General features: G+C 36.2%; 1 protein-coding gene across 11 annotated transcripts in view; it reads right to left on the bottom strand.

Moving 5' to 3' along the window:
• The window catches only part of MAGI2 (membrane associated guanylate kinase, WW and PDZ domain containing 2), a 705,904-nt gene that overhangs the window by 79,626 nt on the left and 607,160 nt on the right, over window positions 1–19,118 (bottom strand). For 10 of the 11 annotated variants that reach the window (XM_066550914.1, XM_066550924.1, XM_066550919.1 and 7 more), the window contains 2 exons: window positions 13,763–13,794; window positions 9,172–9,361 (listed from right to left, as the gene is read on the bottom strand). In XM_066550914.1, the coding sequence (XP_066407011.1) occupies window positions 9,172–9,361; window positions 13,763–13,794 (222 nt within the window). The remainder of the gene's footprint in view (window positions 1–9,171; window positions 9,362–13,762; window positions 13,795–19,118) is intronic. The other variant, XM_066550916.1, reaches the window with a different exon arrangement.

Below are 19,118 nucleotides of genomic sequence, written 5' to 3' on the forward strand. Positions count from 1 at the left end.
GTACAACTTTGAAAGAGTTGAGACTAAAGCCACCTGCCTTCTGGTGGACTGCCTCCTAAAGGCAGCATGGGCTGCAATGGCAGCAGCTGAGTGATTCAGAGCTCTCTTGAGATAATACTGAAATGGTTGTAGCCGGGCAAAGATGTTTTCCAAAAGACGGCTAGCAAGAATGGAGATGTCTTAAAAATTTTTGGTATGGATGTTTAGATAACAGCCTTGATCTGTCAAAATCCAGGTCCACTGAATGGGACATCAGTATGGATTTGGTGTTCCTGTTGCATTTGTGTTTACTGTCTGTGTTGAGCTGTGTCATGTGGGCTATGCTGTTTGACTTTTTATAGGTGGCTGCATGTCTTTACTTTGATGGTTAAAGGAGAAAATTCCTTCATGCCCTTTAGATCTTGTACAGTGATTTGGGATCCTTCCAGTGAGACGTGCTATCTAAATATAAAATATTGCACCAGCACAGCTCCTGAAAACCAAAACCTTTGAAACTGATGCTGCTCCAGTGCAAACTTGGAGAAATGATTTTTTATCCTCACAGCCTTTCAAGATTTTAATGGAACTTTTAAAAGAGACAAAGTGATTTTAATGTAGAGAAAGCAATTTCATCTTGATAGTCTCAATAAGCTTTTAGGTTTGAAGGTACACAAGCTCTTTTGGTCACTCAGCTAGAATTACTCTTTGGACCTGCTCTAAGATTGGTTCATTCTGTTTCTATTTCTCGTTGCAGTCACTCTAATATCACCCAGAACTGGTCTCAAGCAGCAAAGTGAAAGAATCACCATCATTCTCAAACTGTGACCAATTAGGGAACAACTTGCTCTGTTAAGACAGACAGCTATACATTTTAAGTAAGTTAGCAGTGTCCTTTTTGGGAACTGTTATTTGTGGCCAAGTAAAAGTGCCTAACAATGGTTTCCTTGAAAGCTATTCTCATGAAGTCTGACATTGCTTTTGTTCCTTTGCCTTGCAGAACTTCATGTAGATTCTCACAGTGCTAATTATCATCTTGTAATCAACCATTCAGCACCTAGCATGTGTTTTCACTGTAGTTTAGGAATTCACACACATGAAAATTGGAACTGTGCTATGCTGAAGATGCTGAACCAAGCCCTAAAGTTTTTAAATGTCTGATCACCAGAAAGATAAACCCAGGTGCAGATTTGTGGTTTTGGTGACCATAGCAAAGCAATGTTCAGATTAGGAAGAATCTGCTGTCAGCAGTATGGGTCTCTGGGCAGTACACATAATTGTGGTAATGTCACTGACACTTTGGAAAACAAAATATGTCCTCTAAATAGCTGTGCTCATACGACAAGCAAACTGTTAGCAAATAGTAGAAAACTTCAAAGAACCTTTAACATAGAGGAAGGGACTGAATTAGCACTGTCTCCATGTGTCAAATGCAGAGATAAGTAGTTTTTTTCAAAACTCACCTAATTCTGTTCTCAGAGACCCTACAGAAAAGCAACTTCCAACAGAGGAGAAAGGACTGCTGGGCCTGGTCCTCAGCTGAGCAGAATACATGTAATTTGTGCACATCCTGGTGCCTTCTATCTGCTAAGGATAAATTGAGCTGGTAATTTTACCAGAATACTGAGAGACCCTAGTGAGCTTTGTTTTATAGAAATCTGTCAATTAGGTGTATAGGAAACTAACTTTACACAAGGCAATTTGAACCTTTCCATTTATTTATTATTAAATTAATTATGACATTTTGCTAAACTTTTAATAGATTCTTTTTACTATGTTAGATATCCTGCCTCTACCTCATAGAAAATGAGGTAGAAGAATGAAATTTTGGAGAGGTCAGGACATAGAGACAAGTCTACCCAACACTCCACCATGAGGATGAATTCAAAGTGCTGAAAGTTTTAAAATGATGACATAAAATTTCTGTATTCTCCCTGAGATGCCTTTTTGGTTAAACATCTGCAGCTGCATTGCCATGGGTAGTTGTAGTCTTTCATGTGAAATAGGAATGAAGTACTTACAAAGTAGAGCTTGAAAGTATAATAAAATACTTGTTAAATTCACTGATTTAATTTTTTAAGTTCAGCTAACCTGTCCTAGAAACAAGAATCAGGAAAGTAAAACTAAGAAATCTTCTGAACTATTGTTTGTATATAAGTATATTAAATAAATCTCCACCATGGTGATGATTCCCTGTGCTCTGGAGAACGGGGATGCAGCTGTGAATTTTGAGAAGTCTTGCCATACATCAAGATTTGGGGGTTGAAAGTAGATCCCTTCCAACCCAAACCATTCTATGATTCTTTGCATATCAGATGAATGCAAAGCCAAGATTAATTTTGCTATTAGAAGATAGAACAGTAAAAAGCTTGCATGCCTGCCTTCTTGTTCAGTCTAAAATAAATTACTCTAATAGATTTATTTCACTTTCACTCATTCATATTAAACTGAAAACTGTAAAATATTTGTGAAAATGGCCAAGCAACAAACAAGACCTGGGACATAATCCTGATTTATATGAAATCAATGGTGAAAATAGCAGGATTCTTTGCTGCCAAGATACAGCCACAGGAGCACAATTCACCCACAGCATGACACAAGGGTATTTTTATTTACACCAGTGGAGCCACTGGTATTCTCTGGAGGAAGAGTTATGCTGTTGAAAGGTAGGGACAATATTTGATAATATTTGTTTTCCATATTCTGCTGTTTTCTGGATCAGTCTTTGTTGAATGCTAAATACATGGAACAAAACTAGCACAAGGGAACATCTGTATTTCAGCATCTCACTACTAGCCATGCTTCAGGTGAACAGGAGTTTCACAAGTGAGAAGAATGAGTGTGATTATGCTGCAATGTCCCTTCCAAAGCTGTGCAAGCAGCAGTTTGCCACAGCCCATAGGCAATGCAGCACCCACTTGTCTCATGCCCCAACTCCCCTATGCCTACAAGTCAGTTCTCTTAAATTTTTACTTTAAGTCCACGCTGACACTTTGCAGATCAAAATCTCTTTGTGTACCTTTTAGTAAAGTGTAAATTGCTAAAGAGAAAGAAATACTGCATCTTTAACACTGCCATCAGCTGTAAAGCTGACACTTCATATTAGCAGAGGTCATTAGGGACCTACTTTGCAATCCAGCAATCAAAATCATTTTACATCCATGGCACTGTGATGATTATACACTCATAATTCCATTTGAAAGTGCTTTTGGTTTCCCTGTCAGTTCTTATAAGCAACAAATCCATTTTGTCATGGTGAGTAACTCTTTCTGCAGTGATGAACAATATAAAACCATTTGACATTAATCTGCTAAATTTCCTCTCCTTTTATTGTATATCATCTCTTATTAAAAAGAGTTATATTAATTTAATAATATCAGTTCTTAGACCATCTCCATGCTGTTACTTAGGGTAGCAATAGATGGAAGGAAAACACCAACATGGACTGTTTGGAAATTGCTTTGAGAAATTCCCTTCCTATGCCTCAGTTGTTCCTACTCTAGGTCAAGGAGTAGTTTGATGATAATAGACCTTTACTTAGCCATTTTCCAACACTTTTATTTACTAAGGGAAGGCAGGCATGACTTACTGACATAAAGGGCACTAACTGGTGAATAGAAATGTTGAAGGATATGGAAAACTGAGGGCAAGGAAGGTTTGAAACTAGAACTTGATTTTCTAGCTTACAGTCCCAAGCCCTTCACCCATACAAAACTCCCTTTCTACAATACTTCAGAATACCATGTCTTTAGTGCTATCATAGTTCTGCATTTATATGCACCTGTGCACAGATGTGTGCACATATATGTTAAAGCACCATAACCAAAATTGATTTCTTTTTAGACTAAAAATGAGCAAAAAAGGGAAAAAATGTTAGAGGCAATTTTTTGTCAGGAAAACATTATTTGAAAAAAGTAGTAGTACCAATTATGTGAAAAATTTCCTTCAATTTTTAATAATTTCAATCTTTAATTTTAAGTGTAGCTCTTCAGCCAACAAGCACTGTCAGGAAAATTTTGCTTAGCTGTAGACTATGCCATAAAACCCCTCAGGTGGTCATGCATTCAGTGCTAGACCTAATATTTTTTTTTATATCCATGAGTATCAAATTTGGGAAACCCTGATTGCCTTAGTGTTTTTCTGCAAGACTGGTGTTTTTGTAGTTACACATTATGGATCAGTGTAATGCTGTCTGACAAATCTTTCCTACTTTAATGCATATCTGTGCTGAAAACCTGGAGTGATGCTCCAGAGGAAATGTAACCTGTGAATATGAATTGAAGTGCTTGTCTGTGACCCTTACAGAAAGGTATTTATAAGTCTGCCAAAGAATGTGCCTTATTATGTGGAGGCAAGTTATGCAAATACATTTTCCATTTACATATTTCACAGGTGTTGGTGAACTTTGCTTTTTGGTTGCTTTCCAATTTGTTAAAATCTCTGGCAGTAAAAAATTAATGCATTGCATAAAACAGCTGATAGATTTGAAAGCGACTTAAGAAATTCAAAATACTGTGGTCAGAGGAGAAAATAGCATGGGAGATTTTGAAGAAAGTTACTTTTGCCCTTCCAGCTAAAGGTGGAACTGTAATTGTTCAGATTTCACTTTTAATGAGAGCTTATCACTGGCTTATCTCATTCTTCCTACTGGCATTTCTGTGTCACATCACCAGCCTTGGCTACCACACTAACTGAAGGACAAATATAACCCAATCAATGAAAAAAAAATTATTTTACCTCTTTCCTTAGAGGAATATAACCTCAAATTTCTATTATAACTAGAGAAATATTATGGAATTATGATTCCCAAGAGCTTTGTCACTCCTGGTTGACTAATGTCTACCTACAGGGGTGTCTGAATAAAGTTTTTTATAAATTGTGAATCTACAATAAACAGAGTTCAATATAAAATATAAGACATGAGAAGGAGAATTTATAAAAGCAAAAATTTTAAATTCAGCTGAATGAGGTCTCCTAATGATAACTCAAGGGCTCCAGTGACAGCTGTTTTAATCTGGTACATATGAAGCCATAATTTTTTCATTAATAGGAAATTCCTGATCTGATGTTCCATTTTCTACCTTTTGTACCTAAACTGGTTATGGGGAGAGTCACAATGTCACTTACACTCTAACAGTTTTCGTAAGGAGAAAGGAGACAAAGGTTTTGCTTTGAATTAATAGAAGAACAGAAAAAATGAAAAAGTATCCAGTTGAGAGAATTACATCACAGCAGAAAGTTAGGTAGGTATTCTTCAGCATGCAGAAGAAATAAGAAGAGATGGGGAAGAGAGTAAAAAAAAAACCCATAACCCAAAACAAAAAAGAAAAAAAAAAAAAACCCAAACCAGAGAGACAAAGTAAAGAAAGAAAGCATGAGCCAATTTCCCATCTTTTGCTTTTAAGCAGTTATTTAGATGACATGGTAGTCCTCCTCAGTGTTTGGACACCCCTCATGATCTTTTTTTATCTACTTGGAGCTTTGACCATAGGGATAGGTGACAGCTAAGAGGGAAGACCTGATAGGTATCAGCTAACTCATGACAAACAATTTTCAAAGGTACTATGACTTCCAAAATAGAGCTGCACTCTGTTTTTGTACTAATGCATCATTTGATTGCCTCTGTGAACTATTTCCATGCAGAAGTAATAGTGCTTTGCAATTCATATGTAACCATTACAAACTGAAATCTTCCCATCACACAGGGTCTTGAAGGTTCTTCATGTTCCTTAGGTGGAAAAACATTTCTGTAGAATGAAAATCATACTTTTTCATTGAGACTTCCTGCTTGCAACCCTCTTCTTGCTATCATTAGGTAGGCATGAGCTAGAGGCAATACATTGGTCTAGTTCTTGCTCTGAGTCATGTTCCTTGTGCTCCTCACAGAACTACCCTGTTTTTCATAACTTGCTTCACTCCCTCTCTGACTGGGAAGCAGGAGAATTTTATGAGGCCCTGCTGAGTGCTGACTGTGGGGAAACCCTATGATAAAAGGCTCTGTAGAAAATCAGAGCTATAGAAGTTCCAAATATTAACTGTTTAGTAACAGTCTCACTATGAAAGAAACAAAAAATTTTGCACTATCTCTTTTTTTTTTGAATTTTTTGGGTCATGATTGTTCACTTCTCTGCCCTATTTTTAGAAGATGAAGATGAAAAGAAGGTCTTGCCAGGAGATAAGACAGACTTGCTTTGAGATAAGAAGTACTTAAAAAAAACAAGTAGTTGAACTTTTCCTGTGCACTTTTAGGGTATGTTCTTCCGAAAGATAACCAACCTGACACTGCCATATGGTAGGAAACAGTGTTGTCTTGAAACTCTCCCTCCTATATATTCAAATTAGATGACAATTACTTGACTCAGTAATGGATTTCCTTCCTGCTGTTTCTATCTTCAGGAAACAGGACAACTATGTGGTGCTAAGGCTTGACAAATCAAATTTGCTAAAATGTGTGCTTATGGCATTCATGAAAAAAAAATGTCAGGGAGAATAGACATCTTTGGAGGTAGCTATTTATAAATAAGGGATATGAATGAATGCAGACAAGATCTGGTTGGAAACTAGTGGAATCAAATCTTAGAGAAAATGTTGAGGGGATAGTGGAGAAAGAAGATAGGAAATTAAGTTTCCAAGATTAGCTGGAAGATGGGACACTGATCGAAATCTAGGATAAGGTTACTGCAGTCTTGCTTTTCATCTCTCAATTTCTTGTTTTGGGCCTAGCAGCTTCACTATTTTTAATTATTTGGTTTTCTAGGCAGCTGGCTGAAAACATCTCACATAGAGTTTCCAGTTGCCTTTTTGACCGAACTCAAATGCAATTATACCAGTAAAACACAGGCTTTAGCATAACTCCAACCCACCTGTTAGATGCTCTTCCTATTGTAAAGCATATACTCCTTAACACAGTAGATCATATAAGTAAAAGATAAGAGTTCATGTTGGTCAAAGAAGGGCTCAGAAAACTTGAAGAAAGCACCCATGAATATTGCATGGTGTAATATATCTTGTAATGTAGTATATAGTCTTCTGGGGGGTAAGTGAATCTTTGTGGTTGACATCAGATCTATATTCCCACAGTTTTATGAAGGGCACACATGGATCAAGCATAGATTAGGGATCAGGAGGAAAGAAAATGCCATATAAATACATGTGTCATATATCCATATGGCATTTACAAAATTTTCCTAATTGTCTCCCAGAGATATTTGTTTCAATGTACAAAGTTGGCATTCTTGGCCTGATGACTTTAATTACAGAAGATGGTTCTGACTGTTGAGTGGAAAGATTTTTGTTAAACTTCATCACTTCTAAAAGCTACTGATATGGGAAATTATTATTTGTAAAGGGTTTTCTGTTTGTTAGAGCTCTATACAAAGCCAAGAGTTTTTTCAGTAGAGGTGCTGAACTACATAAAATAATTTCTAACTGTGGAATGGATTATTTTCCTTTTAATTTATCATATACCCAATTCTATCACTTTGGAGAATAACATGGCAGTTCAAGCAAATGTTTTTATTTATATACTAGTCTAGCCCTTAATGTATGTACAAGAGAAAGTGAAAGAAGGGAGATGTCTGAAAACTATTTCCAATCTTTGATCAAAATTACTCTTCTTTCAAACCTATTTGGCCTACTCCACACAGTATCCTGATTCATACTTCAATGAGTTTTAAAATTTCAAAAATAATAGTCTCTTTTTTGTACATTGCCTTGGGAATACCAGCCAACCTGGACTACATGGTGTTTGTAAATGTAGTGGAAAGTTTAGTTTCTATGCCTAACAGTTTATAATTTAAGATTAAATACTTTTTTTACAGGGGTCTAAGTACTCAAATCCATATTTAGGGTGAGTAAGATATCGTGGTAAGATGCTGGTATTCCTCAAAAAAGCCAGCAATTTATTTAAGTACATGGAGTTAAATAAAACATCAACAACTGCCTCCCTCAAAAAAAAAAAATCTGTATTATGGAAAGTGAGTTTTAGGGTGACAATCTATATTGAAAAGTGTTCCACTAATAGGATCAGTGTGGCAGAAGATGGTGGCACTGGCCACAGTGGGAAAGAACTGAGGACTATGATGTGCAGCTTTGAGACTAGATCAGGGTTCACTTGGAGTTGATGTGAAATGAACTCTGGTGTTCCTCCAGCATGTCCATTCTTGTGGGGACTGGGAATGCCAAAGCCAAAGGGGAGATGCTGATGCTGTAATTCACGTATCAGGCAAGGCAAGTAAGAATGGTATGAACCCAGTGTTGGGGACAATAATGTATTTCCTTCAGACCATCCCTTTGCATGCTGAAGAAATTTGAACATTCCAGGTCTCTGGGCCCAGCTAACTTAATGGGCTCGTCTGAATCAACTCCAATATTTTATGTGTAATTTACAGCATATTTTGGTCCATAGGCTCAAGTATTTTACAAAATGAACTGAAAAGTGGCATATGCAAGTAATGGTAGTGGTGAGAAACCTTTCAGTAAAAAAGTTAACTATCTTTAAGAATTTATCTTAGTAAGTGCAAAGGCTGCAGACAATTTAGAACAAAATTTTTAGCTAAAATGTTCTTTACAAAAAGAGTAAATAAGTCTAAGCCTTTTTATTCTTGCTGTCAAAAATATGGGCTATATTTCCAAAACCATGAGAAATTAAATCAATATGAGCATCTCAATGGCTCAGTACTGTTTTGTGTAGGTCTTCAAACAGTACTTTATGCTCTGGGTTACTTTCTAACTACCAAGGACAATGCAAAAACTTGTCAAAGACATTTTTATAAAAAAAATACATTTGAAATTTCTTAAAAAAATGTCACTTTGAAGTGAAAGCATGTGACACTCTTTTTTCATTGATAAATTCACATCTTCCTATTGGTTGACTATGAAATAAAAAAAAACACAGTAAAATGTGGTGAGACATATACTGTGCTTCACCAAGGACTTAACAGTCAAAATGAGGAGATCAAAAATATAAGGAAAAAACACCTATGAAAGTCAAATATGAGAATTTAGGTAAGATCTAAGGAAAAATATAAGTGTACAATTTCTGAAACATTTACAATGGACTCTATTTACTGGAAAAAAATGTAGTTTCTTTAAATTACAAAAGATAATTACAGAAAATCATGTCAACAGTGACACATTCAAAGGCAAAATTTTAAGTACTAAATGGCCAGCAGGGTCAAGAGAGCTTTCACTTACGCCTACTTTCATAAATAGCTCTTGATTTCTCATACAGCTCATACGGGTCAGGTTTTCGTGGATCAAAGGCCTCTGTTGAATCAGGAAATGAACTCCTGTGAAGAGTGGGTGGATAGGGAATATTCTGTGGCATAGCTGGAGCAGACACACTTGTTTGAGGGCTGCCTTGATTCTCCCATCGTTCCATCATCTGGAATAAAAACATACAGAAAATAAAAATAAAGTTTTGCAAAAACTGTCGCTTCCACAATGAGACCAAAACCAGTGATTTCTGTTGAGGATGTGTTTTGTAAAATTAGTAAATCTGTTTGCTGCCTTTTGAAATGAAAGGAGTGTGTTGTGCTGTTTATAAAATGACTTGGTTAAATTTACTCCTTAGTTTGTTGCTCATGGCAAGATGTGACCTTTCTCAGGTAAGATTAGGCCCAGCATTACCTCTGGAGCATGTGGAGTGCCTCTCACAGAATGTGCTGAGCTACTGGAAATTATTTGCTAAAGATGGAATCTGTCACTTTGTAAAGACACGATTATCAGATTCATCAAAATGCATAACATACATGAAGGTAGTGCTTAGCAAAGGAGGGACAGACCGTGTAGCAAGTGAAAGTTCATAGTGCTGTATCTTCTGAGAATACATGAAAATAACAAGCTGCCCAGGGAGAAGGAGATAACTGTAACTGGGACCAGAATTTACAGCTCCAACAGAAGATTTAATAAACCAAAGTCAAAACCAAAAGAAAATCAAAACAAATCAAAACCGAAGAGAAAATTATTACAGCACATATTCAGGCATCTAGTGTTCAAAAAATCTCACTAAAGTGGCATTATACAACCAAGCACAGGATAAGGCTTTCAAATCTTCCAGGCCATTTACAGGAAAGCCTACAACAGCCTATTGTCTATGCATGAAAGACACCTCAGTTCACGCTTTTTTCAAGACTGTCTTTAGCAGTCTTACATGTACATCAAACTTGAAGATATGATAGGCTGTGCTAAAGATGGCTTGAGGATCTGCTTTTTTATTTCTTGAAGAAGTTGGCTACTAATCAAATTGCATTAGCAAATTTCTTTGAAGAGGCTAAATTAAACAAAACACAAATGTTTTTCCCAGGAAATGAGTACTTAGCTATTCCTATAACCCCTCCTGAGGACAAGGGTGGTAAAGCCTCCAGAACAGTGTGTTCTCACACATAACCCAACAATGGTAATTACACAAAAAATGCCTCTTGGAAACAAACTCATCTGTAATTAAATTCCACTGACTTCTACTGTTGTATCAGCAAAGCTTTATCAAAGATGATTGCAGGTTTATAGTGGGCTTGCTCTACAAATTCTGTGACTATCATTTGTCTTTAGTTCCTTGGTTTCAGAAGGTGTTTGGGTCAGCAGGTAATCTTTACTCTCTGTTCTGATGATTAACTGCATCAGGCTTTTTTCACACCAAGTATGTGTGGACTATAGATGTTTTAGCGTCCTCCTGGTGAATATGCTGAATAATTATCCTGCTGCATATCCCTGGTGATCTGACCTTCTTAGGCTCATACTTAAGAACACATGGATTATAGATATTGGCCATTTTCAGTTATTTTACAAAGTATTATTATAACTCAAAACGTGCTTCTGTCAGAATTTCAGCAGTAAGTAGGGCTGGTTCATTCAAAACTCTAAGTATGTACATTCTGTGCAATACAGTGGCATATGGAAATACTCAAGCTGCCATTAAAATAGCTTAGGAATTTACTTTGGGTATCTTCAGGTACCCTCTATATCAAGATAAATTTATCCTCTGCAAATAATTGCCCTTTGGGTAAATTAACCTGTGTGGTAAGTCACATGGATAGCACAGTACTACTTCTGAGCCTTGAAGAAATTACCTCCAGTAGCTATAAACACATATATAGTATATAATTGCATTATGGAATTGTAAATTGAAAGGTCTCTAGAAACACACCTGATTATGACCCCTATGTCTAAATAGGAAAGAAGAACTAAGCTCAATTCAAGCTCCTTATGATACAGGAAATTACCAGGAAAATATGTATAGGCTTTAACTTCCCTTAGGAATCTAAAAGAAGAACACAAGCCAGTGAAACCAAACTATCTTGTCATTATGAAGATGAAAGACATGCAGGGCCATGTCTGTCTAGAAGTGAAAGATTCCTAATTTCTTGGAAAGTGCTGGGGAAATAGATCACTTACCTCTTTCAAAATGTGAAACTGGACAAAATAAAAATACTTAAAGAAAGATTTAAAAAAAGAAAGGAAAATATCATTATCTTTGATGAGCAAACTTTACCCTGGAGAAAGGACAGGAAACTGGAGATCAATTGGCAAAACCCTACTGGGTCCCATATATCTAACTCTTGCTTGCTGGTTTGCTCTAAATCTTCAAGTGTGAAGTTCAACCAGCTAAATAAGCAGATAAACAGAAGGGAAATTATATCTCCCAAACCTGTATTAACTAATTAAACAGTCACCTAGCATTCAGTAATGGAAGTTATCATAATGCTACTCCAGAAAAGAAGGCATTCTTGAAAGTGAGTAAGGACAGTAGTGAGTGAAGGGCATTAACTCCAAACTGGGGCAATGGTTTGGTGATATTGCTCATGGTCGTTTTGCACTAATATTATACATGATATACACATATAAAATATGTACAATATACACAGGAATCACTGGAAATATCTTATTAACCTGTTATCCCAGGTTAATGTGCTTTCCTTTGCTGTTACACAGATCAAGGCTGTGCTGAGGTGTTGGGGAGGCTTTCTAAACCTCCTGTGCTGGCCTTACTGCTTCAGACTGTCTGCACGCAGTGCTGCAGGCACTTGGTTTCAATCTTCAGGCCTTGGACATGAGAAATTTATGTCTGACTATTTCTCTAGTTAAAAGTGGTGCCAGACAGAGGAATTCACACTACCTTAACTCAGTTAATCATTAGTGAAATCTCTTGCTGAGATTACCCCAAAATAGAGTGGCTGTGAGCAGTGAGTCTGCCTGCAGGTACAGCACACAATGGTGTTATATTGTTCTGCAAGCCCTGGTTTTCCTCACATCATTGCATGAAAAATTACATCAACTCAGGTTGTTTTTCTAGATCCTGATTATTGGCAAGTGCTTCTTGAGCATGAACAACCATACTATTTATATAATGAGATATTGCAAAAATTATCAACAATAAATACACTGATATTTATATATTTGATGTGTACATAAAAGGGCAAAGTATGGACAGGAGGAGGTCTTCAAATGTGGATCTTTAACAAGAGAGCAGCAAGCTATCTATTTCCTCACTTTTTATCTGAGATTAAAAGTCGAACATTCCAGCAATTCAGGAGTCTTAAACTGGTGAGAGCAAGCCAGCTTTTAATAATCCAATTTATTTTCAAAAATGTCCTGCTACATAGATGAGCAAAGCAACTTATGCAATACTTATTCCAATGTATTGTATACAGACTCTATCCTTTTACAGCAAAACCACTACAAGCTGAAGCAGTCTGACAAAGTTGCATCAGCTGATTAATTGCTATTTGTACTTGACAGGGTACAAAAATTATTTTGGCAAAATTTAAGCATGCCATGTTCCAATATGAGAGTATGTAAAGTTCAGATTTAATGTACTTCCCCTGCCTGCTCCCCAGTGAGAAGCCTCTAAGTCCTTTAAAAAGTGTTGCTAATGTTATTCCCATTGCTCTTAGGAGTCTTCAGGATCTATTTCCTCTACACACTCTTGTGGAGAATTAAGAATTGCTCTAAGGTCTGTAAAATCTCAATTTAAAAGCCAAAATAAAAAAAAATAACAAAAAAAAAAAAACAAAAAAAACAAAACAAAACAAAAAAAAAAAACAAAACAAAAAAAACAAAACAAAAAAAACCCAAAAAAACCCAAAAAACCAAACAACTTCCTATAATAAAACAAACCAGACAACCAAAAATAGTACCCTATGAATTTGTTTTATACTGTGAATGCTGTCACAAATTGAAAAAAATTATATAATGTGGTGTCAGCAGAATAAACACAGTAATTGCTTACAGTCCTACAGTGGAAAGTCTTTACACCTTGGGTTTTACTGTCAAAATCATAGAAACATAGAAAAGTTGATTAAAAGGAGCCTCAGTCAGTTATCTAGCCCAAGCTCTTATTTGAAGTGTGACTATTGCAGCTCTAGATCTCCTAATGCAAGAAAGAGTAACAATCTCTTTGAGGATGTTAAACTCAAGCCACTTGTAAACCAGAAAAAGTGCATGTTGTTAATTTCAAAGAATTTTCCAACTAGAAGACTAGACTGGACTCATTTCTGCTCCCTTCTTCTCCAGACCTCATATTTTTAAACCTCCACATTTCCGGTTCTTGCCACCCATCTTAACGTGAGGATTTTCCTTCTTCCGCTTCTGGCAGACTCCAAGTCAACAGACCCTCAGAGCTTTTCAGGGAAGCCACCCCTGGTGCTGTGTCACTTGGAGCTGGGGCACTGCTGAGAGGCGTCCCATGAGCTGGGAACAGGATGGGTAGGTGACAGTCTACAGAAATTTGCTTTGCATGATAGCCATCTTATGAACTCAATGTGTACAATTTTGAAAGAAAACTTACAGGCTTTGGAGTTTTCCATGGAGAAAAGAAACCTGAAATAAACAAAAAATAATGTTAGCAGCTTTTTCTGATGCATAAAGAATGGAGGCTAAGTGGTGTCTATGCTCCCATTCTCATTCAGGTCTGCAGATAATATTGATAGATATGAAAATTCTCTACACACAAGGGGTGAAAACACAAAACACAAGGGATAGTTTCTAAGAAAAAATAGATAGAAATATATATATATATATATATATATATATATACACACACATATACATATATATATATGCAAGTGGAGCTATTGAGATCATTGCCATACTTTACAAACAGCATGGGATTAGGTTGAAATTAAAAGAACTAATCAAAAGGACTTCCAAATGTCTTGGTGGACATTGGATAAGACACCAAATGACCTGGTATTGATGTGTCAAATGCAGTCGCACCTTTAGGAAGAAGCATTCAGAACATCCCATCAACAAAACCTAATAATACAAGAGATTTTTTTAGAAGAAAAGCCTGAAGAAAAATAATGGTTTCATTAGTCTAGATAAGGTGGCCAAGTCTCCAGAGGATTGCTTATTTTGATACTGTCCTGGTTTTGGTCTTCGTTAGCAAGAAGTCATGCATGACTACCTCTTTTACACAAGTAGTTATCTCCTTTTCCTTAGTTACTCACTGATTGATAACTTGCTTCAGTGACTTCCCTAAATTTCAACTCTTGTAGCTTACAAATGTTTAAAACTCCAGATATGTCTTTTTCATAAAAGGAAATTATTTGAAACACTCATTGAAAACACTGTTCCTATCTTATGCAATACAATGTTAAAAACCTTTACAAAGTATTAAATAATAAAAAAAAGCCTTTAAAAAAGGTATTAGATCACTTTTTTAAAAAATACCAGCTTTCAACATAGCTTTCATTAAAAAACTCATTCTTAGCTTAATAGTAGGTAAAAAAAAAGTCTGTGGACCTTCCTAGGTAAAATTAAAAACTAATAACAAAGAGTTCATTTGTTTTGTTGGAAATGGAAATGGTGCTTTAAGTGAGATATCTAATAGGAGGGCTGCTCTTTCATTCAAAAAATGAATTCAGCTGAAAGAGTAGTACTGACTTCATTATTTCTTTTTCTAAAGCGAGTCTAAAAAGAAAATTAAAATTATGTGAGCATTAGAATAGTATCTTTCTACAGAAAAATCACAACAGGAATTATATTTCCACATATATTTAAGGTTTGTAGAATTCTGTGATTGGTAATCTTTTCTGCCCTGATACTTAATTAATTTTGACTGAAGTATCTTGCAGTGTAAAATCACTTGAGCCATTTGTAGTGAAACACTGGCTATTTAGTAATGCTGATGTGGTTTTTTTTAAAAAAAGGTCTATTGAAAAAAGTAATCCTGGAAAGGTTTATGCTTACTGACTAGACAGTGCCTGGATAAAAACTGCTTTATTAACAAGTGGACAGATTTCTTTCCATCTGTAAACTCAAGCTGAGATAACAGGCATCCTTGATAGGTCTGGCTTGTACACCACTTTCAGTATTAAAGATTCTGTAGCAGAAACTTATTAAATAACTTATTGGATGGCAGATGGCTACCTTTTTATTACCCACTATGCTTCTGTACTGTTAATAAGAGTGAAAACTAAAAAGTACTTTTCTGCTCTGAGCTAAAGATGAGACTAGAAACTTGCTCAAATCAACTTACTACCCCAATTTGTTGTTCAGAAAGTATTGGCAGAGGTAACACTCCTTACCCATTGGTACTGGTGCACCTCCCATAACTTACTGTCATGAAAAATTACTCCTGATTAAACTGAAAGGTCTTTTTTTCCCTATTTATTTACTGTCTCCACCTAAAAATAAGTTATGCTGGAGATATCATAAAAAATTTACTATCAATGAAAAATATAATAAGTGTTTAAAAATCAAATACACAATGACATATACATCAAGTCAAAAAATTTTTTAAAGCCCCTCAATTAAAAAAAATCTAATTATTCATTTAAACAAAGAGAATATAAAGTTATATTTAGCTTAGAGGTTATGGGTACAGACTGCAACATACAAATGACAACATCTACACTCAAAAAAAATAAAAAGCAATATTTATTCACACAGCATGAAATTATGTTAAGAAAACTAACGGATATAGGATGCCAGAGAAGTAAAAGATCCAAAGGAAAATTAAAAAAAAAAAAAATTGGAGATCCATATGTGTACAAATGGGTGCTATAGAAGCAACAATCTCTAAAGGTAACAAACATTGGGACTAATAGTAAAATCCATTCTTCTGATTCAATTCCATCTGTTACACCTTGACCTCATGTAAAATAAGATAATCTCTCACCTCTGTCATAGATTAGGTGCTGGGCTAAAGGGGTGAAGGCCTAGTTGCATAAAGGAACTTTACATTACATCTCATACCTATTTCTTGACAATTTTAATATTCTCTCACATAAGATCTACACTCACAGATGAACTAAACATCCTTTTCCCAACCTAAACAAAACTGACTTTTATAGAATATATGACATTATCAGTTATTCAATGTGAGACTGATCATGGATAATTGTTGTGTACCAAAATAATTATCACCAGTATTTAAACACATGCAACAATTGCTGCAATTCAAGAGAATATTGCATATGTAGAACACTGCAAGAGTAAAAGAAACAAATCCTCTATATGTAGAAAACTGAGGCTTAAAATCTCACCAGAAGAATATACCTTAATAATGTATATTCAGTGTCCACTCAGCAGTGTTGGCCATCTAGAGCAGGCAATGAGAAGTGGACTTTCATTTGGTTTGACCTTACTTCACACCAGATTTTCCTTGACTTTCTGGTGCTCCTTAGATGCCATGTGAGCCCTCTCCAGCAGGGAGAGCAGGATCCCACCTGAATGACAGCTGCCAGCAGACTGGCACCAGTTCATTTACAGATACTGATTTATCAACAGGGCTGAAATTTGTTCTCCAAAAAATGCAGCTTTCAATTTCCTTTGAGAACCAGTACAACACTAATACTGCCCAATCTTCTGATGAACTCACATCCAACTAGAAACATATACTGGATAACCTCTGACAACCTCATTCCACTTCCAGGTTTCTGCTTCACCCTCCCCAGACTCCCAGCCCCCTGCTGCCCAACTTGGGATGTCTTCATAAAAACTTGAGTAGCTGAAAATATTATATGAACATTTACATATGAACACCCCTCACCTGCATATCCACGCACATGTTTAAAATTTGAAATAACCGAAGTCAGCTTAGATCCACCTAAAAATACTTCATGCAGCCTGTTCTTACCATGAGTGGCTTTTGGCTCACCCAAAAGCCTGTGGCTCACCCATGTGCCTGACAGCCACCCCTCCTCATGGCAACCTCACCACACAAGCTGTAGCCCATTTCTTGAAGATTCCTGTATCTATTTTATTAACACTCCTTGTAAAGACAGCCAGTACAGGTCTGCATCAGTTCAGGAAAGGACAGCTGGGTTCCTGGCTTTTGTTAAAAAAGCCCCCACCACTGAGCCAGGTGCTAGCAGGAAAATACTGTGGCAACATGTAAGCATGCAACAATAAAAATACATAACCTCATATACTTCTGCAAAATTCGTTTTGAGAAAATAATGATTTCTTATTCCAGGTTGGCTATTTAAACTGTAATAAGGTACAGCAGCTGGTGGCCAACACATATGAACATTTAAATTGTTTAATTTCAAAAAAATAAGCTGAGGTACAATAACAACCACATGTCCTCTGCATTTTCTCATAAAGCGGTGTTACAAAAATTATTTTTGAGATTGCTTTTTAAGTTGTATTTACCACCTTCCAAAATAAGCTTCCCCTGGAAATCAGAGCTGTGATGGTTTCTATGTTGTAACTTAACTAAAAACCACTGTGAACTGAAAACAGATTTTGGGTTCAAATGTAGCAGGAAGAAAAAACTCTTTTTCTTTTTTTTTTTTTTTTCAGATCAAGGCAAATTCCAGCTTCAGTTTATTGTACTTCTCCTTTTTGCTGAAGATATCCTGTAACAAAAGACAAATCACATCACACTCATTGTATCTACTTCCTCTTGTAGCCAAGTTTAAGTATGCTTTTGTTGTAAAATATTCTTACAGATATCACGTGCCTTACACTTCAGCAAGGATTTACTGTTGAAAAGTTTAGTTTTCTAAAAGCAGTTTATCGGGCAGGACTTAGAGCATTTGCAAGACAGAGCTCTGATTAATTTCCTTTTCAGGTTTTTTGCAAATTCTGTAATGTCAGTAGTACAAAACCAGCCCTTGGTTATTAGTCTGCTCACATGGGGATGATTTTTGCTCCATTTCCATCTTCATTATTCTCATTTTTCTCATTATTCATTATTTGCACATTATTTTGCATTGTTTCCTGGAGAAGTTCTTCACACGACGTAGAATCATAAGTAACTCATAGCTATTGCTAAGACACAGGACTCTTAAGGATGTTCACCTCTGTGGCAGATGTGTATGGATGATTAAACTAAAGCCTGGGAACAGTTTGATTTCTGCAGTGACGGTGTGTGCTTCAGGGAGGAACTCAACAGCATCCAACACAAAGATTTTTAATCTAAAGCAACGTTCAGGGTAAGTCAACATCCCTCCACATCACTTGTCACAGTTTCACTTTTAATGAGTGAAAGCCCACTAGCTTTCACTGGGCTTCTTGGGAGCTTTTTTGTGCTTTAATATCCTTGTTGCATATGGCTTCCTGAGCAAAGCTGTCTTAAGCACTGAACAGACCTTTCTCCTTCCAAGATGCTTGGAAGTCACTGAACAGATGGCTGATGAGCACTCCCAGAGCATTAACTGACTCCATGGGCAACTAATCAACATCCATGTGACAACACTTCAAGCAAAAGTTTTTCCTTCTAGAAAAGTTACGGGATAAATTTACTGTAACACTAGATTTATTTTCTGTGCTTTTTTCTTTCTCTGACTGGAATCCCTGAGATGCCTATCGGTTGTCTATATGGGCTTGATTTACAAAGGTACCAAATACTCATTTACTTCAAATGGATGTGACAGGTGAGAACACTGAGACTTCAGACTCAGGTGTTCACCTTTAGCAGGTTCAGGGAACTGTTTCTTACCATGCACATTACACCTGGTTTCTCCCTCTGTATGTTTGCCTTTTGTTGAGCTATGTTAGGTGTGGTCAGATTGGGTGCACAGAGCTAATCCTATCATTGAGTTGACTCATTAAGATCTAAAATATCCTACAGCTGAAATTCTGAAAATACTTGTGGGAGAGGTAATTTTTTGTGTGTATACAGAACCAATATATACCATTAATTCAATTACTTTTCAAATATTTTCTCCTTTTAACGAAAAGAAGTATGATCA

Source organism: Molothrus aeneus, chromosome 5, assembly GCF_037042795.1.
Source record: "Molothrus aeneus isolate 106 chromosome 5, BPBGC_Maene_1.0, whole genome shotgun sequence".
NCBI classification, from domain to species: domain Eukaryota; kingdom Metazoa; phylum Chordata; class Aves; order Passeriformes; family Icteridae; genus Molothrus; species Molothrus aeneus.